Below are 25,977 nucleotides of genomic sequence, written 5' to 3'. Positions count from 1 at the left end.
GGGGGTGGCAGCATCCTGTTGTGGGGGTGCTTTGCTGGAGGACGGAATGGTGCACTTCACAAAATAGATGGCATCATGAGGGAGGAAAATTCTGTGGATATACTGAAGCAACATCTCAAGACATCAGTCAGGATGTTAACTTCTCTGGGATATGTGGAACGGTAGCGTCCCACTTGGCCAAAAGCCAGAAAAAATGTAGCGCGCCAAATTCAAATATATTACTATAAAAATCAATCTTTCATGAAATCACACATGAAAGACACCAAATTAAAGCTACACATGTTGTGAATCCAGCCAACATGTCTGATTTCAAAAATGATTTACGGGGAAAGCACACCAAACAATTATGTTAGCTCAGTACATAGCCACAGAAAAACACAGCCATTTTCCCAGCAAAAGATAGTAGTCACAAAAAGCAGAAAGAGATAAAATGAATCACTAACCTTTGATGATCTTCATCAGATGATCTTCATCAGATGACACTCATAGGACATCATGTTACACAATACATTTATGTTTTGTTCGATAATGTGCATATTTATATCCACAAATCTCGGTTTACATTGGCGCCATGTTCAGAAATGCCTCCAAAATATCCGGAGAAATTGCAGAGAGCCACGTCAAATAACAGAAATACTCATCATAGACTTTGATGAAAGATACATGTTTTACATATAATTAAAGATACACTTGTTCTTAATGCAACCGCTATGTCAGATTTAAAAAAAACTTTACGTAAAAAGCACACCATGCAATAATTTGAGACGGCGCTCAGATAAAAACAAAATTTCTCCGCCATGTTGGAGTCAACAGAAATACGAAATTACATCATAAATATTCCCTTACCTTTGATCATCTTCATCAGAATGCACTCCCAGGAATCCTAGTTTCACAATAAATCGTTGTTTTGTTCGATAATGTCCATTACTTATGTCTAAGTAGCTACTTTTGCTAGCATGTTTAGTGCACATGTCCAAACGCTCGCGCAGATAAAGGCAAACCTGGACGAAAACTTCAAAAAGTTATATAACAGGTTGAATAAACTGGTCAAACTAAGTAGAGAATCAATCTTCAGGATGTTGTTATCATATATATCCAATAACGTTCCAACCTGGAGCATTCCTTCATGTCTGTAGAAGTTATGGAACGCAAGGCGATATCATGAGAAAAGCGCATGACCAGGAGCTGGCATTCTGCCAGACCAATGACTGAAACACCTCCCATCCGGCCCCACATCACACTAGAGGCTTCATTCCACGTTCTACAGACTGTTGACATCTAGTGGAAGGCGTAGGAAGTGCAAACAGATCCATTGAATCGGCAATGAGTTGAACATTGACCAGTCTCAGAATTCTCACTTCCTGTTTGGATTTTCTTCTCAGGTCTTTGCCTGCCATATGAGTTATGTTATACTCACAGACATCATTCAAACAGTTTTAGAAACTTCAGAGTGTTTTATATCCAATAGTAATAATAATATGCATATATTAGCATCTGGGACAGAGTAGGAGGCAGTTCACTATGTGCACGCAATTCATCCAAAAGTGAAAATGCTGCCCCCTATCATAAAGAAGTTTTAAAGCTTGGTCGCAAATGGGTCTTCCAAATGGACAATGACTCCAAGCATACTTCCAAAGTTGTGGCAAAATGGCTTAAGAACAACAGTCAAGGTATTGGAGTGACCATCACAAAGCCCTGACCTCAATCATATAGAAAATTTGTGGGCTGAACTGAAAAAGTGTGTGCGAGCAAGGAGGCCTACAAACCTGACTCAGTTAAACCAGCTCTGTCAGGAGGAATGGGCCAAAATTCACCCAACTTATTTTGGGAAGCTTGTGGAATGCTACCCGAAAAGTTTGACCCAAGATAAACAATTTAAAGGCAATGCTACCAAATACTAACTGAGTGTATGTGAACTTCTGACCCACTGGGAATGTGATGAAAGAAATAAAAGCTGAAATAAATCACTCTCTACTATTATTATGACATTTCACATTCTTAAAATAAAGTGGTGATCCTAACTAACTGTCACGCCCTGACCATAGTTTGCTTTGTATGTTTTATGTTTTGGTTGGTCAGGGTGTGATCTGTGTGGGCATTCTATGTTGTATGTCTGGTTTGTATATTTCTATGTGTTTGGCCTGATATGGTTCTCAATCAGAGACAGGTGTTTTGCGTTGTCTCTGATTGGGAACCATATTTAGGTAGCCTGTTTTGTATTGTGGGTTATTGTCTATGTTATGTTGCATGTTAGCACATTGTTTATATAGCGGTCACGTTCGTCTTATTCGTTTTGTTTTGTAAGTTTGTTTAAGTGTTCTTCATTACAACGATCGTGACACTAACCTAAGACAGGGAATATATACTCGGATTAAATGTCAGGAATTGTGAAACTGAGTTTAAATGTATTTGGCTAAGGTGTGTCATGACGTCGCCTGCTTGGGTATTGCAAACCCCATCCCCCTCTCCCTGCCTTTCCCTGCCCCTTCAACCCATGCTGTGGTCAGAGAGACGTCGTAAATTCCTGAGAATCTCCTCATGGCCCAACAGTATTAGACAGAGGGTAAACTTTCAGGACAAAGGAATTTTCTCCCACCTCACAGAACTTGAGGTACGAACATATTTCATGTTCCTGCAAAAGTATAAAAGATCGGTGGAGAGTCCAGCTATTAACATGCCCATTGGTAACCATGTGGGAAACTCATGAGAGACTGTGGGACTACATTACCATACCGCTGTTTATATAATAACCTCAGATATGAGGTTTACATCTGTTTGTTGTATAAAATGAATGAGTGAGTATGATACTGTTTGTATAATTGTGTAATATGATTTTGGACTGTTTAATTAAGAAAATACAAATCCCTTTTTGATTTGAACTAAACCCGAGGACCCGCCCCTGAGCCAGTTGGGTCAGACATCCAAGGACAGCCCCTTCCTGCTATCTGAATAAAAGTAAACTCTGAGAAATTACCATGAGACCATGTTTTCTCTCCATGGGGAGAACGAAGATTGAGTACAATTGCTGAATCTTTAACCATGCCACGTGGTTAAACTCTTAGACTAATAAGAACAAGTTTTGATATTGACTACTAGTCTGCAGCTAGGAATTCGGTATCATTGAACGCGAAGAAAGACAACCGCCGAAACATCCATTCTATAACGAATGTCACTCTGAACTATCCACAATAACCGAGACAGAAGGAACTCCAACCAAAACAAACTTTTCTCCAACGATCAAGACGACACACACCGAGCGTAACTATATATATATTGATTGCAATTGTTCCCGAATGAGTGAGCGTTCATGTGTAAGGATTAGCATGTCAATTGTTATAATTATGGACTCTGTAGTGAATTCTTTGTCTAACAAGCCACAATGCCGGTTCAGCCCACTAGGGCATATTTCTCCCATCATTTCATGTAACTATTTTTTAGTTTGTTTGTTTGTTTATGCATTTCTGTGAATTAATTAGTTAGTAATAAATAAATGATTTAAGACAATTGATGTATGGATGACTCATAGTGAAGACTGGGTTCGTGCAGATAATCAACAATTTGTGACGTTTGGAATGAGACTAACGTGAGGTAAAAATAAATAAATCATTAATCAGAAGACTATTGATCAGATATGAAAATATCTGAAAGGTTATATTGGGAAATTATAACTTTGTAATCTAATAATCTAATAACTTTCCCTGGTGCCCTCGAATTCATAGTTAATTAGTTACGTTATTACTCAAGTGATCGCGTAATCCCTAATTACAGGAATCTTTGATAAAAACTATAAGTCTTCAATTTAACGATAGCAAAGACACGACAGGTGTATGTAAACTTCCGACTTCAACTGTATTTGTTCATAGGGCATCACAGCCATCTTGGTCACATTAGAGGAATGGGGTTGTGGGAATTGTCAACGTCTGGTCATACAAATGTGTCAAAACGAGGATCAAAACACCTTCATATGCCCACCAGCATTATCTAACCCCCAATGCACCTGATGCCATCACTCCCCTTCTGCTTGAAATGCTGATTTGTAGAATGTGAGTCCACTGTGACCTATCTGGTGACCTGTGTGAACTTTCTCCATGGAGATGGTAGACAGAAGTGCATATCGTTGGGCTGACCCCCAAACCACACACACAGAGACAGAGACAGAGACAGAGACAGAGAGAGAGAGAGAGAGAGAGAGAGAGAGAGAGAGAGAGAGAGAGAGAGAGAGAGAGAGAGAGAGAGACAGAGAGAGAGAGAGAGAGAGAGAGAGAGAGAGAGAGAGAGAGAGAGAGAGAGAGAGAGAGAGAGAGAGAGAGAGAGAGAGAGAGAGAGAGAGAGACACCTAACAGGGCATGAAATGCCTTAGATTGAGTGACAACAGATTTGTCTATCTTCCTCCCTCACTGAATCTCTCTGAATTTTCCTTTCTCTCTTTCTCGCTCCACTCTCCCAGCGTCTCTAGCGTCCTCCCTTACGGCTCACTAGGCTTTCTCTCTCTTTCACCTGACTGCCTTCCTTCATCGGACAGTCTCTGTCTAACAACTCTCTACGGAGCCACTGAACTAATGTCTTTGTTACAGTAAGCCTTCAGCCGATACTGTCAATTCAGATAAGTGCAAACTCGCATCAGTTTTGAATATCAGGAGTTGATTGCATAAGTGATGTAAGGAGATTTAAAGTAGAAATGGAGAGGGGAGAGAGGCAACGTGAAGAATAGGGGAAAATACTTCTCTGAGTAACGTACTGTGGAAAGTGAATGAAAAGACCGAGTGGATGAGAGGAGAGTAGTCCTTCCTCCAATCGGGTTGTGAATAAAGGAGGCAGAAAATTAGAGCCTCTCCCTCCTCTGTCCTTCCTCTCTTTTCATGACCAACGGCTACCCAAAGAGACCTATAAAGCCTTATTTTCACAGATTGAACCACATGCAGTATGAGTTACAAAACACTGAGTTACAAAACACTGAGTTACAAAACGCTGAGTTACAAAACACTGAGTTACAAAACACTAAGTTACAAAACACTGAGTTACAAAACACCGAGTTACAAAACACTGAGTTACAAAATATGTATGCATCAACAACCATGTAATATGAAGATAGCATTGCTGTGCACTACCATGGAGACAACTATTTCTCAACTGTTTCACGTCAGATTTAGTTTCGAGAGGGGTTATGATGCGGTGTTGTCATTTAATATAAAGACCTCACCCTTTTTCCTCCACACCCAGACACTTACACACTACATGACCAAAGGTTTTTGGACACCTGCTTGTCGAACGTCTCATTCCAAAATCATGGGCATTAATATTGAGTTGCTTTAACAGCCTACACACTTCTGGGAAGGCTGTCCACTAGATATTGGAACATTGCTGCGGGGACTTGCTTCCATTCAGCCACAAGCGCATTAATGAGGTCGGGCACTGATGTTGGGCGATTAGACCTGGCTTGCAGTCGGCATTCCAATTCATCCCAAAGGTGTTAGATGGGGTTGAGGTCAGGGCTCTGTGCAGGCCAGTCATTTTCTTCCACACCAATCTCAACAAAGCATTTCTGTATGGACCTCGCTTTGTGCACAGAGGCATTGTCATGCTGAACCCGGAAAGGGCCTTCCCCAAACTGTTGCCACAAAGTTGGAAGCACAGGATCGTCTAGAATGTCATTGTATGCTGCAGCGTTAAGATTTCCCTTAACTGGAACTATGGGTCCTAGGCCAAACCATGAAATACAGCCCCAGACCATTATTCCTCTTCCACTAAACTTTACAGTTGGCACATGGAGTGTGTGTGTGTGTGTGTACAGTAGCTACCACAACCAGAATAATGGATTATTAGTGGAAGACTGGACCCTTCCACATTCATAGCTGTAACAATGCAATGGACAACAGATAGGGTTACATGAGGTTTCTTAGTTCACAGTAAATACAATCAAAACCCACACACACCCACTGTTGCTGAATCATTGCTATCGTACCTCTCCCCCTCCTCCCTATAGGCTCTCCCTGTCCACTCATTCATCTATCAATCCTAATAGAATGATCTATCCATCCGTCTACCTCATTGACAGACAGGGGCCGTGGGGATCTGGCAAACCTTCAAGCCTTCTTTACGTGGGCTGTTGTCCTATATAGTGTACGTTGTTGAACTGAGCTGATTTCAAAATCAGATGATGTGCTAAATGTAATGGAATCCAATCTGTAAAAGCGGTATTTGAAAAGCGAATTATTCTGCCTCGTTGTTTTCTCTGCCACGTTTGATTACTGACAAAAGCGCTGATTGCAATTTGTCAGCAGAAAAACGGAGAGATACGAGCGAAACCAACATTTCAGACAAGCCTCAACGATAAGTGGCTTCTGTTTTCTTCTGCGATAAAAGACAAACGAATAAACAAGAAAAGCGATTCAAAACAATGCCTTGGGCTGTTTGCGACGAAACGAAAACATTTTTATGTCGTTGTGTCGCACTTGGCTGCCAACAAAAAATCCATACTTACTCTTCAAACAGCAAATCTGCCATCTTTAAGTGGCCCGTTTGTCTGTGTCCTCACTTAGGCAGAGAGAGCTACAGAAAACGTGTGAAGGGGAAACAACACCTTTCAATGAACCCATATTAATAAATGACGACCCTTCACGCTCTCTTGCGCTGACGTCGTGAGAGCGTCATCTTCTTCGTGATATCAACCTCTTGTATGTCCCAGTTCTTTTGTCCAGTGTAGTGTTCACCAATGATCAATAGAACCATTTCTGTTAATCAAAGCCAAATCTAAAGACAGACTGATAGAGAGGGAATAACAAAAATAATTGCATACCCCCCCAGTGACAGCGAAATTGCTTGTAATATCACATCTGTCGAATCCAAAAGGCCAATGTTCTTTGTCCTGTTGAAAGCATGGGGTCATGGGAAATATGGGGTAGGTGCAGAGTTTCAAGTCAACAATGGTGAGTTGGGTTGTAGCAAACAACCTTGTTCGATAGCACTTGAAGCAAGAGAGGTAGAGAATGTAATGAGACAGAGAATGTAATGAGACAGAGAGAGAGAGAGAGAGAGAGAGAGAGAGAGAGAGAGAGAGAGAGAGAGAGAGAGAGAGAGAGAGAGAGAGAGAGAGAGAGAGAGAGAGAGAAAAGTGTAAACAGGGAGAGAAGATAATACACTGCTCAAAAAAATAAAGGGAACACTAAAATAACACATCCTAGATCTGAATGAATGAAATATTCTTATTAAATACAAAATCACACAAAAATGATCAATGGAAATCAAATTTATCAACCCATGGAGGTCTGGATTTGGAGTCACACTCAAAATTAAAGTGGAAAACCACACTACAGGCTGATCCAACTTTGATGTAATGTCCTTAAAACAAGTCAAAATGAGGCTCAGTAGTGTGTGTGGCCTCCACGTGCCTGTATGACCTCCCTACAATGCCTGGGCATGCTCCTGATGAGGTGGCGGATGGTCTCCTGAGGGATCTCCTCCCAGACCTGGACTAAAGCATCCGCCAACTCCTGGACAGTCTGTGGTGCAACGTGGCGTTGGTGGATGGAGCGAGACATGATGTCCCAGATGTGCTCAATTGGATTCAGGTCTGGGGAACGGGCGGGCCAGTCCATAGCATCAATGCCTTCCTCTTGCAGGAACTGCTGACACACTCCAGCCACATGAGGTCTAGCATTGTCTTGCATTAGGAGGAACCCAGGGCCAACCGCACCAGCATATGGTCTCATAAGGGGTCTGAGGATCTCATCTCGGTACCTAATGGCAGTCAGGCTACCTCTGGCGAGCACATGGAGGGCTGTGCGGCCCCCCAAAGAAATGCCACCCCACACCATGACTGACCCACCACCAAACCAGTCATGCTGGAGGATGTTGCAGGCAGCAGAACGTTCTCCACGGCGTCTCCAGACTCTGTCACGTCTGTCACATGTGCTCATGTGCTCAGTGTGAACCTGCTTTCATCTGTGAAGAGCACAGGGCGCCAGTGGCGAATTTGCCAATCTTGGTGTTCTCTGGCAAATGCCAAACGTCCTGCACGGTGTTGGGCTGTAAGGACAACCCCCACCTGTGGACGTCGGGCCCTCATACCACCCTCACGGAGTCTGTTTCTGACCGTTTGAGCAGACAAATGCACATTTGTGGCCTGCTGGAGGTCATTTTGCAGGGCTCTGGCAGTGCTCCTCCTTGCACAAAGGCGGAGGTAGCGGTCCTGCTGCTGGGTTGTTGCCCTCCTACGGCCTCCTCCACGTCTCCTGATGTACTGGCCTGTCTCCTGGTAGCGCCTCCATGCTCTGGACACTACGCTGACAGACACAGCAACCTTCTTGCCACAGCTCGCATTGATGTGCCATCCTGGATGAGCTGCACTACCTGAGCCACTTGTGTGGGTTGTAGACTCCGTCTCATGCTACCACTAGAGTGAAAGCACCGCCAGCATTCAAAAGTGACCAAAACATCAGCCAGGAAGCATAGGAACTGAGAAGTGGTCTGTGGTCACCACCTGCAGAACCACTCCTTTATTGGGGGTGTCTTGCTAATTGCCTATAATTTCCACCTTTTGTCTATTCCATTTGCACAACAGCATGTGAAATTTATTGTCAATCAGTGTTGCTTCCTAAGTGGACAGTTTGATTTCACAGAAGTGTGATTGACTTGGAGTTACATTGTGTTGTTTAAGTGTTCCCTTTATTTTTTTGAGCAGTGTATATGAAAGAGAGAACAATAGAGACAGACAGAGAAGAGGAAGATATACAAGCAGGTAAAGAGAGAAACAAAGGGCATGTTTGGAAAGGAGAAGTAGAGAAAGAGACAGAGAGTTGGATTGAGTGGGGCACTTCACTTAGTCAGAAGCTCACAAAACAGTGGAATTGGCTAAGCCAACAAACCATGACTCAGCTCCAAACATCTCCTTATATCAAAGAAGCTAAAAAAAATGACTCCAAGACAACTCAATTCATAATCCCCAACACAGGTTGGCGGCCAACCACATTACCCAATACATCTCCATATGACTAAACCTGGCTGGCGGTGTTTGACAATCTCTTGTGATTTACAGAGTCTTTAGCCCTGCTTTTAGTAGCCAAACACTGGACACCGGCCACGGAGTGTCTTAACCAATGAGACAGACTTACTGGTCCGCCCAGAGACGGCGACTACTGTATCCGTCAGCACAAAAAGGGGATATATGAAGAGGTGCTGACTGGACGAGGGGAGCGGAAAGAGACACAACATTGCACCATTGACTGGAGAGGAGGTCAATGACGATCAATGGCGTCACTAAATAACTCAATAAGAAGACTGCAGGGCTGTGTCTCCAAAGGCAACTAACTTAGTAGGTAGCACTTTCCCAGTAGGTACTGTAACTGCCAATCTGGACGGGATTTGGAAGGCAGCATCATGTGACAATTCATTTGCATTCCACTGAGCGCAAGACGTTTGCTAGCAATTCATTGAACAACATGGAAATAGCTGACACCAATAACAAGTAAACAAGTAATCCATCTCCTCAGTACCTGTCCATGGGTTAAGTTAAGTTGACATCGCCCAGAATAATTATCCTGCGGTATAGGGTTCTCCTCTCCATCTTTGTGCAAGCTAGCACGCGTGATACAGGATACCATTTTTTTGAGATAGCTTAAATAAGATATTTTACTGACTGTTTAAGAATGATTAATAGCAAGAATAGTGATGTTTCACTGTAAAACAAATGTTTTTTTCCTATGAGTAGGCTGACATTGTGATTCATCCATACAACTATCACACCTGTGCATATTATTAAAAGACACTGATGTTCAGGATAACATGGTTTTATATTCGTTGATAACTAATATTTAAAGGTGATATGAAGCAATCTAACTAGATAAGAGGGCCTAAGCTACTTCATCCTAATGTAAGCTAAACGCATTGGATGCAAATACTGGCGTGATAAAAGATAACATGTCCAATGAAATTCTATGAATGCATATCAAACAGGAATATATATTCAATGAAATGAATACAGCATTGCAATATTCTTGATGTCTTCCTCTCTCCTTGTAGGGGATTGGACAGATGAGCAACAGGTACCAGAGGCCCAAGCCTCAAAACCAGAAACATGTGGAGACATCAACCCTTGTCATTTTGAATAAATGTGTAACATTTGTATTTGTTTTCCTGTATCTGTGCGTTAGTCCTTAAAGCACAGTCCATTCTACAAAATAAGTCATTCCCAAGTGAGGGAAATCTCAAGGAGATTAACCTCCAACATTCATAAACTTGTTCTTTACATGAGGGCAAATTTTGTCATTCTATACAGAGGACAGGAGTACACATTTTTGTTCCAGCCCTTTACTAATACTTAATTTCAACTAAGTGTGGTCTAAAGTGAAGCCTTGCCCACAGTGCAATCCCGTGGGACAGAAAATCACATCTATATTTTAGAATGAGATTCATAGGTTACAATGTCCTGAGAAATCTGCATGATTAACAATAACATGGGTGAATCTTATCCTATCTAACATTGTGATGATGCACACTCCTTCATAAAATCCTGGGATCTGGTGATTATCCGGGTGGCTGGGAGGTTCCCAGCACGTTCTTTACATCATCAGAGTCTGAACGTGAGAGCTGGAAGAAGCAGAGACAAGGGGGGAGAAATGAACCTCACTGCTCAAATGTCAGTGCTGGTTCAAGTCACTGAAGCCACAACTACCTTTATTAATATGCAATCATTTTGTTATCAGTTTTGCTTTAAAAAAAAAAAAATCTTGATCAGTTGTTTACAGTAAGAGTAGAAAAACTTTGCCTCTAATTTTAACTAGTAACAACAAACCAAATCGTGCAACACAATAGGGGAAGGGAAATTGACAAGAGAAAGTTAGCTAACGTTAATGTTACGTAAACAGACACTACATGCAGCTAACTAGCAAGCAAGCAAGACTCATCAACAGGATACACAAATAACTTGGCAGGCTAGCAAGCCTAGAATGAACAGAACACAGCTGGCTGCATTTCCTACATTTGTCATTAGATGTTGTAAAAAAAAATGTAACATGTCTGACCTCCAAATGGGTCGGACAGGACTGTTTTCTCCTGTCAAGCCAATGCAATGGAGTAATACGTGATCAGGTGTCCACTTTAGTCCCCGAAAACACATTTGCTACAGTACATGTTTTTAGCTGGCTAGCAAGTTCATCAATTCATTGATTTAAAAACTGTCTGGGTCTTCACAAATGACACATTGTTGAATTTACGATTAGACCTAGTTAGTTTGGTTGTGCATCTCTAAACAGCTGATAAGCAGGACGAGATCGCCTACTAATGTTAGCTAACTATGATGTGTTAGGTAGGTAGCTAGCTTGGCAATGGGCTGATAAACAACAGTTACTCAACATTTGATTTCAAAATGTTATATGAAAGTAATTTGTTGAACATTTTAACATAATTTTGTGAATAAATAAACGTTATACTTACATTTTTCAAGTTATTCCTTATTCTTCTGGAACATCTTCTCCCAAGCGGGGACTTGTGTCCACCATTAATTCAGAATTGTTTAGAATTTTCGGTGTGCCGAAAGGGGTTATGGGATAGCCTCCTCAGCGAAGGACACACGGGATGCTAAGGTGCATCGGGCACCTTAGAAATCAGCATTTTAAGGTACATTGGGATTGGGACATACCAATTTTGACGTCCTGCCTAGAAAAGCTGCCTCAAAAGGCAGAATCCTTGTCGATTGGGACACAGCCCAGGTCTGAGTTTCTGATGGGCTGATGTATTGGGTTCACTGGGGTGGTAGAGCGGGTATATTGATGTGGTTAAAAAAATATTAACTGTTTAAGGGGAATAGTGGCCCAGTGATAATATCACTTGCTTTCTACCTGAAAATTGGTCCTTTATCTAAAATACAGTGCCTATAGAAAGTCAACCCCTTTAAAAGTTTTAACATTTTGTTGCGTTAAAATGTAATCTAAAAAGGAATTCAAATAGATTTAGGATCCTACAGATCTACACAACCTACTCTACGTTTTCAAAGTGAAAGAAAGTTATAGAAAACTTTTCTGATAGGGACTGGAGAGATTTTTAGGATCAAAATACATATGAAAGGAGCAAAGCCCAGGTAAAAAGTTTGAGGAGAACCCACCTCAGTCTTCTGAAAGCCTAACCTTGAGATAGGGTTGTATTTTTCTGTGGGACAATTACACAAATGTTTATGCAAAAGACACCCAATTGGCTTTCCAAGAGCTGTTGAGTGTTCCTGAGTGGTCTAGTCTCAGTCCTGACTTAAATCTGCTTCAAAAAAAAAAATCAGAGACAAAGTTTAAATATCGCTGTCCATCAGTGATCCCCAAACAAATTTGCTGAGCCTGCATACATGTTTCCCTAAAAGTTGTGCAAAGTTGGTCGATCCTTAATGAAAATGATTCACAACTGTAATGGCTGTCGAAGGTGCTTCCATCAAGTATTAACTCATGGGGGTGGGGACATATCCAATTATGATATTTCAGTTTTAGTTTTAGTTTTAGTTGGACAATTTTCTTTCACTTTGAAAATCTATTTGAATCCATGTTTAGATAAACTTTTAAGGCAGCAAAATGGGAAAGACTGGGGGTGTAGAATGGGGGTGTAGACCTTCTATAGCCACTGTAAGTGTTCCCATTGCAATTCTATGGATCAACATAGAATAAGTCAAAGTGATGAAATGGACAGCAATCAAATACAAACGAGCACCATCTGTCCATTGATCACAAAGCACTTTTTAACACCATCACATTGGAGGATCTGTAAGTCGCTTTGGATAAAAGCACCTGCTAATTGCCCTACTGTGTGTATTGGCCAGTAGCTGACTAAACAAAATGGCTGTGGTCAGATCAATGAAGCCGCTTCCAATCGACCACACACGAAAACACCCAAACAAATTCAATCAATCAAAAGGTGATCGAATCAAGACACAGCCAAAACACAGTTTCCTATTAACATCGTTGTAACATTATAAGATGCTGACTCACCCCTGCAGTTCCTTGACAGACATGGAGATCTTGAGGTTGTGTCCCAGGACGTGGAGGGCTGTGAGGATGTCGGCCCACTGGACCATCTCCCCCAGGGGACCTCCCTTCAGAACCTTGGGGCTGAACACGTCCCCTGACTCCTCTGTCAGGAAGCCCACGTGCACCAGGATCTGGGGGGAAATATACATGTTTATTTATCTACACTATTTTTATATCATTACTTAAAACGAAGAAGAAAACCTGAGATAAATGACACCTCTGAACGTCTGCATACATTACATTACACATCATCACGTTGTCATCATTAACAGAGCTTTAGTGCTCATCGCACGTCAAACACCCAACTCCAGCCATAACGCATGGTTTTATAAGTATCAGACGTGAACACGTGTTCAATCTCCCAGTGTATTGGACGTAGCCAGTCAGTCATTGCTAGCATACACAGAACAGGCACTGAACATCTACATTAGACCAGCGTTCCCCAACTTCTCGACCCAACAGCACACACTGTTGTTGTAGCCCGGGACAAGCACACCTGATTCAACTTTTCAACCAGTCATCAAGCCCGCAATGAGTTAAATCAGGTGACTTTGTCTGGGGTTACAATAAACGTGTACTTTTGGGGTTACTTGAGAGAGAGCTTTAGTGGTCATCAGCCATCCAACTAGCCTTAATAATACAGTAGACATGGTTCTCTAAGTATCAGACATGAACACATGTTCATCGTCCTAGCAATTCTGAATAGCAGAGGTGCATAAAGATGGCGGCCCCCATGTACTTACCACAAATGCCTTGTTTGCTAAGTTCGCCGTATTGTACTATGCTCTCTGTTACTCTTTTTTTTTATAGCATCATTAGCGCAGTATACATGGTCCCAATTTAAGCTCCAAGAAGCAGGCAATTTGAAAAAACGGTAAAAGTAAACAGTGTTGATTTATTGGCACATTGAATTATGTAGCACGCCGTCGTTAAAAAACTATATGGATAGTGATAAAACCATGACGTCATATCTGAATTCCAACATGTTTATGCACCTTCGCCATTGAGTTGCATATTGTTCTTTGAATCAATTTCAATTGTAGAAGTTGAATTGAATTTGAATTGACCACACCCCACAGGAAGCATCATTTGAATTAACCACACCCCACAGGAAGCAGAATTTGAATTAACCACACCCCACAGGAAGCAGAATTTCAATTGACTACACCCCACAGGAAGCATCATTTGAATGGAATTTGAATTAAAGGAAGTAGAATTTTTATTCAATGAAATTCAAAATGGGTTTTGGCTATTCAAATGGATATTATTTATGTGAACAGCAGAATTTACAATGTTAATTTTGACATCTTGTATGGTAACCAATACTATGTTAAACATATGATTGAAATATTCTAAGATACTTTTGTAGGTTGTCTATAATAATTCATACTTCACTAACATGTTATAAAAAACTAGTCAGAAAAACTAAATTTCAAACCAAACACTCCAGAATGGAAGGGAACAATCTCACATCTCATGACAAAAAAAAGTATAATAAAATACATCTATGAGTGATAATCTATTTGATATTTGAAATGGTATCTGTATTTCTTAAGTAATAATTGACATGTTCTTTGGGTAAAACATGTGTCAAAGGAAATAATTTTCATGCTTCACTTTTCAGTTGAATTTCTATGAACAGCCTTGAATTAAATTTGACTTCCTTTCATTCAAATAGAATTTAAATTCTGCTTTCGGTGGGTGTGTCCAATTTAAATTCAAATGTAAATTTAAATTCACAGGTTGAATTGAAATAAATTAAATTAACCCAAACCCTGCCTCCCATTGTATTAGAAATCAAGAAAACATTTATACCAGTTCAGAACCCAACTGTAGCTGTAATAATACAGTAATTAGCATCAGACACACAAGAGCACATGTTCATCCTCAATCAATCAAATATTTTCAATAGACTACATTACTGTTAATCATACATCTGACTCTTGCTGTAATAAAACATGCTTCTGTAATAATACACTATGGTATCAGAGACAGAACACATTCCTACTGTGTATTGGACAGAGACTGCATTCCAAATGTCTCCCTATTCCCTGCGTAGTGCACTACTTTTGACCAGAGCCCTGGTGAAAAGTAGTGCACTAGGTAGGGAATAGGGCACAATTTGGGATGCATCCCAGAGTCAGTCATGTCAGAGAGGTGCTGGGCAGAGTAATCCTGACGAGCTAACACAGCATGAAAAGCCCTTCTGCCCCAGATAGACACACAGAGACAAACTTTCACTGGCTTTTACATGATGAGCTTATGAGAGTGGTGAGTTTGTGTGTGTGTGAGTGTGTATGTGTGTGTATGTGGTGTGAGAGAGTGTGTGTGTGTGTGTGTGTGTGTGTGTGTGTGTGTGTGTGTGTGTGTGTGTGTGTGTGTGTGTGTGTGTGTGTGTGTGTGTGTGTGTGTGTGTGTGTGTGTGTGTGTGTGTGTGCATGAGAAAGAGGGTGTGTGTGTGTGTGTGTGTGTGTGTGTGTGTGTGTGTGTGTGTGTGTGTGTGTGTGTGTGTGTGTGTGTGTGTGTGTGTGTGTGTGTGTGTGTGTGTGTGTGTGTGTGAAAGATAGTGTGTGTGTGAGAGTGTGTGTGTAAGCAGCGTGGTTCGATGAGTATGTGTGTGTCAGTCTGAACTGCTGTGGAAGTGATTAACAGCCTTTTCTCCACTCAGCAGGGCATACCTCATTAAGTTCCTGGAGGCTATTTTACCCTCGTCTCTCTTCCTCCTCTCTCTCTCTCTCTCTCTCTCTCTCTCTCTCTCTCTCTCTCTCTCTCTCTCTCTCTCTCTCTCTCTCCCTCTCTCTCTCCCTCTCTCCTCCTTTCTCTCTCTCCCTCTGCCACCCCTCTTTCCCTCCTTTCATCCTCCCTTTTCCTCTCTCTCTGTCTCTCTCTCTCCCCCCCTCTCTCTCTCCCCCTCTCTCTGTCCTGTGTGTGATGCCTGAGTCACTGTCTAATTATGCGCTAAAAGTCATAGTCAGCGGCTGGCAGGATGCTAAACAACAACACTGGCACACACCACCACCTTCTCCTCCTCCTCCTCCTCCTCCTCCTCCTCCTCCTCCTCTAGCCATCTCCCGTCAGATTGTATGAGCGCCAGAACGGAGGGAACGGAATTCAAAAGAGTGGAATTAATGATCCGGATGAGATTGATTTGTCTCATTAATAAGCAAACGATTTCACACTCCTGGTCGCCCAGGTCGAATTAAAAAGTAGTCTGTTATTAGAAAGTAATTAGGATGAAAACAAGAATACACAGCGGCCCTCAAGGACTGGAGATAGAAATAGATTCTGAAATAGACACACAGTAATACACAGACCCATAGAAACATCCCTGCCATAGACACACTTCAAAACCAGCTCATACCAGTTCTCCATGTCTCATCTCTGCTGGCTTCTAAGCCCCGAAATGAGTGTGTGTCTGTGTGTGTGGGTGTGGGTGGGTGTGTGTGTGTCGAGAGAGTGTCTATGGGATGCATAGTCGAGCGAATCGAGGGCCAGCGAATACGCGACTGGTATGAAATGAAATATCACACTGATTTAATAAGCTTTCTATGTTAAACTTGTGCTTCATAAAAAAAGTGAAGTGCAATTAAATTACAGTTTGGGTGGCAGATGGCAGATGACTTCAGCCCTGAGAATGCCTTTGGCCAAAAAGGGGGATATCACACTGATCTGGCAACCACGGACTAATGCAGAAGCACTAGTGTGGAGGGAGGAATTTCAGTTCACACGCTGGAGACAGCCCTCTATTGCTAAGTGAGTAACCTATTGGGTTGGCTCTGCTAGTGCTGGTGTGGTACTGTAGAAAAACGGGATTTGTCTTTTGGCTAATGGGTAGCATTCATCTCAATTTGCCAAAGTGAATTCCCCTCCACTGAAGTATAAATGGGAGGCAGCTTCATGAAACACACTGGAATGATGTTGGAAATGTAACCTTGATATTTAACCTTGAAGTAGGTTTCCGACTGCGGAGGCAGTTGCAGAGCGTTCTGTGTGGCGCATACGTTGGATTTATCGAACGTATGCGTCAAACTGTAGGCGTAGACGGCTTGACAGAAATGGTAGCAGAAGGTGAATGTCGAACTTTTGTTGGACACATATCCAGACGATGCCGCCCGCGTACCATTTTGCACAATGACGCTGTCGGTGTGATCAAGGCGTAAGATCCGGTTACACATTTTACACATACTGTGCATGCCTGCATGCATACACACACAGCGACTCAGTTACCTCACCCCCTGTGACTCCCTAAGGAATCTGAACACGCATACGGAGGTATCTGTTTATACAGTGGACTTCTGCCGCTCCCTGAGGGTCTCTGTCTGTGTATGTGTGAACATTTGTGCATCCATGCGTCTGTTTCTCCCTCTGACAGCGAAAGAACCCAAGGAACGAAGTAGGAAGAACACTCTCTGCAACAGAAAACCACAATGGATCCAGAGGCAAAGACGGCTACGAAACAGACGGTGAAAGAACAGAGAGACTACCTTATCTTCAACTCAACCACCTGCTTCCCTGTACCCTTACACACCATCTTACCACCTGCACACACTGCTACACCTTCTATGGTGTTAAATTCAACTTCCCCCTCCCAGTGGCACTGCTACAATATAATTGTCATAGTCTCTAATAGTGATAAAGTGACTGTAGGACTGGCAAAGAGAATGTCTACTGCTGATAGGAACTTTGGAGTGAGATTGAACACGCACGCACGCACGCACGCACAGAGTGGTGGAGTGCAGCGCAGTGTGAGGAAGATAAGTCATCTGTGAAGCTGCAGAGGGAGGACATAGGGGAACAGCACTGTGCACCAGTCTTGCTCGGCGGCCGATGTGTATCACTGACAAGTCGGTGACCTTGATGTGTGTGTGTGTATGGGTACGTGTGTGAGAGAGTCTAAACTTAGTGTTTTAAGTGTGAGTGAGTCTAAACTTAGTGTTTTATGTGTGAGTGAGTGAGTCTAAACTTAGTGTTTTATGTGTGAGTGAGTCTAAACTTAGTGTTTTAAGTGTGAGTGAGTCTAAACTTAGTGTTTTAAGTGTGAGTGAGTCTAAACTTAGTGTTTTAAGTGTGAGTGAGTCTAAACTTAGTGTTTTATGTGTGAGTGAGTGAGTCTAAACTTAGTGTTTTATGTGTGAGTGAGTCTAAACTTAGTGTTTTATGTGTGAGTGAGTCTAAACTTAGTGTTTTATGTGTGAGTGAGTGAGTCTAAACTTAGTGTTTTATGTGTGAGTGAGTGAGTCTAAACTTAGTGTTTTATGAGTGAGTGAATCTAAACTTAGTGTTTTATGTGTGAGTGAGTGAGTCTAAACTTAGTGTTTTATGTGTGAGTGAGTGAGTCTAAACTTAGTGTTTTAAGTGTGAGTGAGTGAGTATAAACTTAGTGTTTTAAGTGTGAGTGAGTCTAAACTTAGTGTTTTATGTGTGAGTGAGTGAGTCTAAACTTAGTGTTTTAAGTGTGAGTGAGTGAGTCTAAACTTAGTGTTTTAAGTGTGAGTGAGTGAGTCTAAACTTAGTGTTTTATGTGTGAGTGAGTGAGTCTAAACTTAGTGTTTTATGTGTGAGTGAGTGAGTCTAAACTTAGTGTTTTAAGTGTGAGTGAGTCTAAACTTAGTGTTTTATGTGTGAGTGAGTGAGTCTAAACTTAGTGTTTTAAGTGTGAGTGAGTGAGTCTAAACTTAGTGTTTTATGTGTGAGTGAGTGAGTCTAAACTTAGTGTTTTAAGTGTGAGTGAGTGAGTCTAAACTTAGTGTTTTATGTGTGAGTGAGTGAGTCTAAACTTAGTGTTTTATGTGTGAGTGAGTGAGTCTAAACTTAGTGTTTTAAGTGTGAGTGAGTGAGTCTAAACTTAGTGTTTTATGTGTGAGTGAGTCTAAACTTAGTGTTTTAAGTGTGAGTGAGTGAGTCTAAACTTAGTGTTTTATGTGTGAGTTAGTGAGTCTAAACTTAGTGTTTTATGTGTGAGTGAGTGAGTCTAAACTTAGTGTTTTAAGTGTGAGTGAGTGAGTCTAAACTTAGTGTTTTATGTGTGAGAGAGTCTAAACTTAGTGTTTTATGTGTGAGTGAGTCTAAACTTAGTGTTTTATGTGTGAGTGAGTCTAAACTTAGTGTTTTAAGTGTGTGAGTCTAAACTTAGTGTTTTATGTGTGTGAGTCTAAACTTAGTGTTTTAAGTGTGAGAATGTGTGATTCTAAACTTTGTGTTTTAAGTGTGTGTGAGTGTGTGAGTGTGTGCGTGTGGTAGTGACACTACAGTGAAGAGCTCTCTATAATACTGTGTGTCTCCAGTGCTCAGCTCCACTCATCGCTAACACGCTAACCCCAGCAGAATACTAATGTTTAACCTGGTGCCCGTTAGCAGGGTGGTGTGTAGGGGGGGGGGGGGGTGTGCTTGCGTGCCTGTGTGAGCGTGTATGTGTGTGTGTTCGGGCACCTGTTGCGCTCTAACAAACCTGCGTGCCCACACACTGCCCTTCCACCAGCCAGTCCGAAGGGCACAGATGTCTGAGTGAGGGGGTTAGGGGGTGAGGGTGGCACACAGGCTGGCACTGCCAACTACAGCCTCTACCCTCCCCTTTACCCCCTGTCCCATCACGGCTGCATACTGTATCTTACTGTAGGTTGTAGGTCAGTCTACTCTCTAAGAAACACCAAGAGTGATGAGGTCATCACACACACACACTTTAAGTGCTCGGATTGGGTCTTTAAAGTGCTAGGATTGTTTTGTAAAGAACAGCATACATAGACTCAGCCGTGAACACTGCTCATCAAACAGCCTGGAATTGAAGGGAGAAATGCAGTCCATGCTGGTCTCCCATAGCTCTCCTATACGCTCTTAGAAAAAGGGCTCCAAAAGGGTTTTTCGGCAGTCCCTATAGGACTGGTTCCAGGTAGAACCCTCATTGGAAGGGAACCTACATGGAACCCAGAACGGTTCTACTTGGAACCAAAATGGTTCTACCTGGAACCAACAAGGGTTCTTCAAAGGGTTATCCTATGGGGACAGCCGGAGAATCCTTTAGGTTCTAGATAGCACCGTGTTCTAAAAGCATCCCTCAGGCATAGTAGAGATTCCCATTACTCCCTCGTTAGAAACATATATTTAACTAGGCAAGTCAGAACAAATTCTTATTTTCAATGACGGCCTAGGAACGGTGGGTTAACTGCCTTGTTCAGGGGCAGAACGGCAGATTTTTACCTTGTCAGCTCGGGGATTTGATCTTGCAACCTTTCGGTTACTAGTCCAACGCTCTAACCACTAGGCTACCTGCCGCTATTCAGTTTGTTTCTATATGTTTCTATTCAGTTTGTTTCTATATGTTTCTATTCAGTTTGTTTCTATATGTTTCTATTCAGTTTGTTTCTATATGTTTCTATTCAGTTTGTTTCTATATGTTTCTATTCTGTTTGTTTCTATAGGTTTCTATTCAGTTTGTTTCTATATGTTTCTATTCAGTTTGTTTCTATATGTTTCTATTCAGTTTGTTTCTATATGTTTCTATTCTGTTTGTTTCTATAGGTTTCTATTCAGTTTGTTTCTATATGTTTCTATTCAGTTTGTTTCTATAGGTTTCTATTCCGTTTGTTTCTATAGGTTTCTATTCTGTTTGTTTCTATATGTTTCTATTCTGTTTGTTTCTATATGTTTCTATTCAGTTTGTTTCTATAGGTTTCTATTACATTTGTTTCTATAGATTTCTATTCAGTTTGTTTCTATATGTTTCTATTCAGTTTGTTTCTATATGTTTCTATTCAGTTTGTTTCTATATCTTTCTATTCAGTTTGTTTATCACTGCTTTAGAGCTTCAAAGCTCTCTTTCTTTGTCCAGAAATACTTTATTTCCACACTCAGTGTTGGACTATGCTTCTGTGTTTGAGTATTTCAGTGCAACAGAACAAGGTGTGTTGTAGTAAATGCGGGTGGATGTGGTGAGTTCCTTCTTTCAATTCAGATCACTTTCAGACTAAAACTCTGCATAAAAGTAAGTCATTATCATCAACGATAAGGATTGTTACAGTTTTCCTCAGAGATGTTCTAGTTTAAAGAACTAGGTAGAGACATAACTCCTCAGGTGTTATACAGCTATCAGGAAAGGTTCAAACTGTCATGACGGGGAAATGATTGAAAGTCACTAGGAAGCTTTTGGGGCGTCCCACAGTCAGTCAGGATTTCTCTAACTAACTACCTAACTAACACACACACACTCTTGTACAGCTAACCTTGTAGGGACATACAATTCAGTCCCATTCAAAATCCTATTTTTCATAAACCTAATCCCAACTTGCACTCTTAACCTTACCCTAACCCTAACCCTAACCTTAACCCAAGAACCTAATCTTAACCCTAACCCTAAACCTAACTCTAGCTCCTAACCGTAACCCTAAAACTAACCCTAGCTCCTAACAATAACCGGTAATGTAATTATAACCATAACACTAATTCTAACCTTAACCCTAAACCCCCCAGAAACAGCATTTGACCTTGTGGGGACCAACAAAATGTCCACAGTTGGTCAAATGTTTGTTTACTATTCACATACATGAACTAGAGACATATGCACTCAATGCACTGTAAGTCTCTCTGGATAACAGCCTCTGTTGAGTGGCGTATATAGTGTGTGGACGTGTTTAACTATTCTTGTGGAGACTTCTGGTCCCCACAAAAATAGTTCAACACACTCAAGAGACAGGATCTTGTACTTTCTGTCTGTCTGTCTGTCTCTCTCTCTCGATGTTCGTCAGAGCAGGAATGGAACTTTTTGAAACCCCACTCTTTCCAAAGGTAGTCGGTTCAATTCCCTCAGGGATCACATACATGAACTAGAACTGTATGCACTCAGTATGCACTCACTGCACTGTAAGTCCCTCTGGATAACAGCCTCTGTTGAGTGGCATATATTATAGAAAATGTAAAACGGTGCACACAAGACACACAGACAAAGACTCCTCTATTCCATGCTCTCCTGGGATCCCTTCCCTGTCCCTGTTTCTGCCACTGACAGGTGAAATAATGGTTATTCTCTCTCTATGTCTCTCTCCTTCCCTCTCCCTTTGTCTCTCTCTCCTTCCATCTCCCTTTGTCTCTCTCTCCTTCCCTCTCCCTATCGCTCTCTCTATCTCTCTCCCTTACTCTCTTTCTATCTCTCTCCGCTCTAGGAAGTTATTCCTTTTCCCGGAGCATACACAATAAACAAACCAAACAAACTCAATCAAGGGAAACATAATTTAATCCCCAGAACATTTTGGAAGGTTAAAAAGTGAACCAGAGAGGAATACTAAATTGGGATTGCATCAGTGGAGAGAGTCAGAGACAGAGGCAGAGAGGGAGGAAGAGCAGGATCGAGGAAAAGATAGGCAGCACAGGGGTCAGAGTTAAACGGTGGCAGGCTGCTTTTCCTCAATTAAGAGGACTCCCAAGTGTTTTATTATTTAGTTCTTTAGTTCCTGACATGTCGTCTACTGGTGGGGTAGACACACAAGCATACCAGAGAATGACAGTCAACACCTGATCTGGGATCAGATATTATCCACATATTAAGCACTCCATCACGGGGCTGTACACTGATCCCCGATCAGTATTAATCAGCACACACAGCAGCCTCTGTCTACCAATTACGTCATGATAAACAGCTTTGGACCAGCGCACTAAAACTGCAGTTAAAGCATTGAAACATCTGGTGTAGAGATAGCACAGTATCACACAGTCGGAGAGAGGAGGAGAGGACCGATCTGAAATAACAAATCCACGTCATGCGTTTGAGGCACAAGACGGCTCCATTAATCAATACTGTGGAGGTTCTGTGTGGATGGACGCCCATCTGAGGCCTGCTGGCTTCTTTTAGAGAGAGAAACGGGCAGAGACAAGATGTGAGGAGTGAAGGATGAGGGCCTGTTCTTTTATCACCTCTTGTTCGCGCCATCTTCCTCCCTCTCTCTCTCTCTACCCCTTCTCTTGACCACTCCCTCTCTCTCCCTTTCACTTTTGTTTACCTTCACTCTTTACTTGATCATGTTGCTGAGTGTGCATGACACAATAATAGAGCAAACTGCATTCATTGAAGGTGGTAACACTGGGAAGGTAAAGGGAGAACTCACCTTCACTCTTTCTTTCATGTACCTTCTTTCTTTCATTTGCAAAAACTGAATACCACTGAATTCCCTGACTTAACGTGACAACAAGCAAAGGCAATAACAAAACAAGACAACCCCCCCTTCTCTCTCTCTCTCAGTCTCTCTCTCTCTCAGTCTCTCAGTCTCTCTCTCTCTCAGTCTCTCTCTCTCTCAGTCTCTCAGTCTCTCTCTCTCTCAGTCTCTCAGTCTCTCTCTCTCAGTCTCTCTCTCTCTCAGTCTCTCTCTCTCTCAGTCTCTCAGTCTCTCTCTCTCTCAGTCTCTCTCTCTCTCAGTCTCTCAGTCTCTCTCTCTCAGTCTCAGTCTCTCTCTCTCTCAGTCTCTCTCTCTCTCTCTCTCTCTCTCTCTCTCTCTCTCTCGTACCTCTCTCTTCCTCTCTCTACTGTACCTCTCTCTCTCTACTGTACCTCTCTCTCCCTACCACTCTCTCTCTCTCTGCATGCTGGGAGTGTTTGGTGCATGCTGGGAATTGTATGAGCGTATGCGAGTGTTGTCTGGAGTTTGATCTCCTGTGTTTTCCTTCTTGTTTTCCTTTTCTTGGTGGTTTTCATTTTTCTATGCATGATTAAGGTGATTATTTATTTGTTGTGGTAGAATTTTCTTGGCGGGGATGGCAACCCACATGGGGCGCCGTCCCTGTCACTTCGGCACGGCTTTAGGTGTGTTACTGAAGCTACTGTCACTGTGGAGGAGTTTCTGGTCGCCGTAGGAGAGACTTTAGGCTATGAGAATGTTGCTTATGCGTCGCAGATGAGTGAAGCAGTGGTGGTTTTTCTTAAAGAAGAGCGTCTTGTTGATCGTATGGTTGAGCATGGCGTACTTCTTAAAGGTATGTTTATTCAAGTTGCGCCGCTTTTTTCTCCGTCAACAAGGGTAACGATTTCAAATGTACCGCCGTTTATTCCCAATGAGCTATTGGAGCGCGAGTTATTGAGGTGTGGGAAGTTTGCAAGTTCAATTAAACAGGCTATGTCGTTTCAAACACCCGGCTGTTATGCGTCTGTTATGCAGCAGAAACACATTGTTGTAGGAGGTAAAGACAGATCTGGGAAGCCATTTTCTCAGACTGGTGAGGAGATGCCCAGTACGAGTGATGGGGTACAGGAGGGGGTTCATGTGGAGCTAGTCTCCCAGGTAGTGGAGGAGATGCCCACTACGAGTAATGGGGTTCAGGTGGGGCTAGTCTCCCAGGTAGTGGAGGAGATGCCTGGTACGAGTGATGGGGTGCAAGTGGGGAGTGTTGAGAGTGATGTGGCTGAGATGAGTCAGAGGTCTGTGGCCTCAGTTGAGGAGGATCAGGAGAAGGATATGGATATCTCTCTTGATATGATAGCAGCTGGCGACGACTCAATTTATAATCTAGAGGAGATAAATGGGTTCCTGGAGCCGACTTTTGGTAAATCTGTGAAATTGTCAATTTTTTTGTTGTTGATGTTGATGTGTTTGTGAGGTCAGCTGTGGTGTTACAGAAGACGGTGGGGTTAGACAAGTTGAGTGTGAAGAAGCTTTTTCCCTTGAGGAAATGTGTTACTGCTGTCACGGCAACGAAAGGTCGTGGGAAACGTGGTCAGGTTAAGAGAAAATGAAAACTGATGATGATCATGCCTCATAGGGTGTGTTTCTTCTCTTAGTCTGGTTTCTCTGTGGTGTCTTCTGCTTCTCCTTTCTCTTTTCTACATGGAGGTACTAAGGGGAGGTTCTCTCAGTATTAATGGGGGAAGGGACAGGAATAAGAGGGCTTGGGCGTTAGAAGTAATAAAACAGAAAATGTTTAATGTAGTTTTTCTACAGGAGACACATAGTGATGAGGAAAATGAGGTTGACTGAGGTATGTTGTGGGAGGGGCAGCGTATACTCAGTCATGGTACTAATTTCAGTGCTGGGGTGGCAATTTAGTTTTCTTCAGGCTTAGGGGTGACTGTGGTACCTACAACAAAGATTGTCAAGGGTCGTGTTTTATTGGTCAAGGTGGATGTTATGTTTTTTTGTTGTTGGAATGTTTATGCTCGTAATGAGGGTACAGAGCGTATTGCCTTCGTCTCCCTGATGGGTAGGTGACCACGGATGACAGTGAAATGCCGTAGATTTCTACTCTGCCCTCTATAAGGCGGATGATTGTGATTCTCTGTGTGCTAAACAGCTGTTACATGGACTTCCTCAATTGGGCCCTGAGCAGAGAGCTGCTTTGGACTCTGACATTACTCTGAAGGAGCTGTCCACAGCAGTTATGCAGCTCTCATCAGGCCGAGCCTCTGGCATCGATGGTTTACCATCTGACTTTTGGGGGTCTATTGGGGGGGATTTTTATGAAGTGGTGTGTGAATCTTTTCATGAGGGTTCTCTTTCTGTATCCTGTCAACGTGCTGTGCATTCATTGTTGCCAAAAAAGGGGGATTTGGCTCTTCTAAAAAAGTGGCGACCTGTTGCATTGCTGTATGCAGAATATAAAACCGTATCTAAATGTCTCTCAAACAGGTTGAACGAATATCTGGGGGTGTTGGTCCAAAAGGACCCGTCTTACTGTGTACCTGACCACTCTATTGTTGATAACTTGTTTCTAATAAAATACGTTTTAGACATTTGTAAACTGTCTGATGTGTGGGTTTACTTTCTTTGGATCAGGAGAAGGCTTTTGACCATGTGGACCACCAGTACTTGTTCAAAACAATGAAAGCATTTGGGTTTGGGGATGTTTAAAAAAAATCTTGGATGAGTTTACTGTATGCTGGGCCCTCATGTATGGTGAAGGGGTGGATTGAGTTGCCCCATCCCCGTCCAAAGGGGTATCAGGCAGGGATGCCCAATTTCAGAACAGTTATATTGTCTGGCAATGGAACCAATGCTTTGTTTTT

General features: G+C 42.2%; 1 protein-coding gene across 1 annotated transcript in view; it reads right to left on the bottom strand.

The window, feature by feature from the left end:
* The window catches only part of LOC120027396 (alpha-1,6-mannosylglycoprotein 6-beta-N-acetylglucosaminyltransferase B-like), a 144,680-nt gene that overhangs the window by 54,690 nt on the left and 64,013 nt on the right, over positions 1-25,977 (bottom strand). Inside the window, 1 exon segment of the mRNA XM_038972317.1 lies at positions 12,963-13,132. Coding sequence (XP_038828245.1) covers positions 12,963-13,132 — 170 coding nt within the window.

This window comes from Salvelinus namaycush, chromosome 2, assembly GCF_016432855.1.
Source record: "Salvelinus namaycush isolate Seneca chromosome 2, SaNama_1.0, whole genome shotgun sequence".
NCBI lineage: Eukaryota > Metazoa > Chordata > Actinopteri > Salmoniformes > Salmonidae > Salvelinus > Salvelinus namaycush.
The sequence above is the reverse complement of the archived record's forward strand: the minus strand, read 5'-3'. Positions and strand labels throughout refer to the sequence as shown.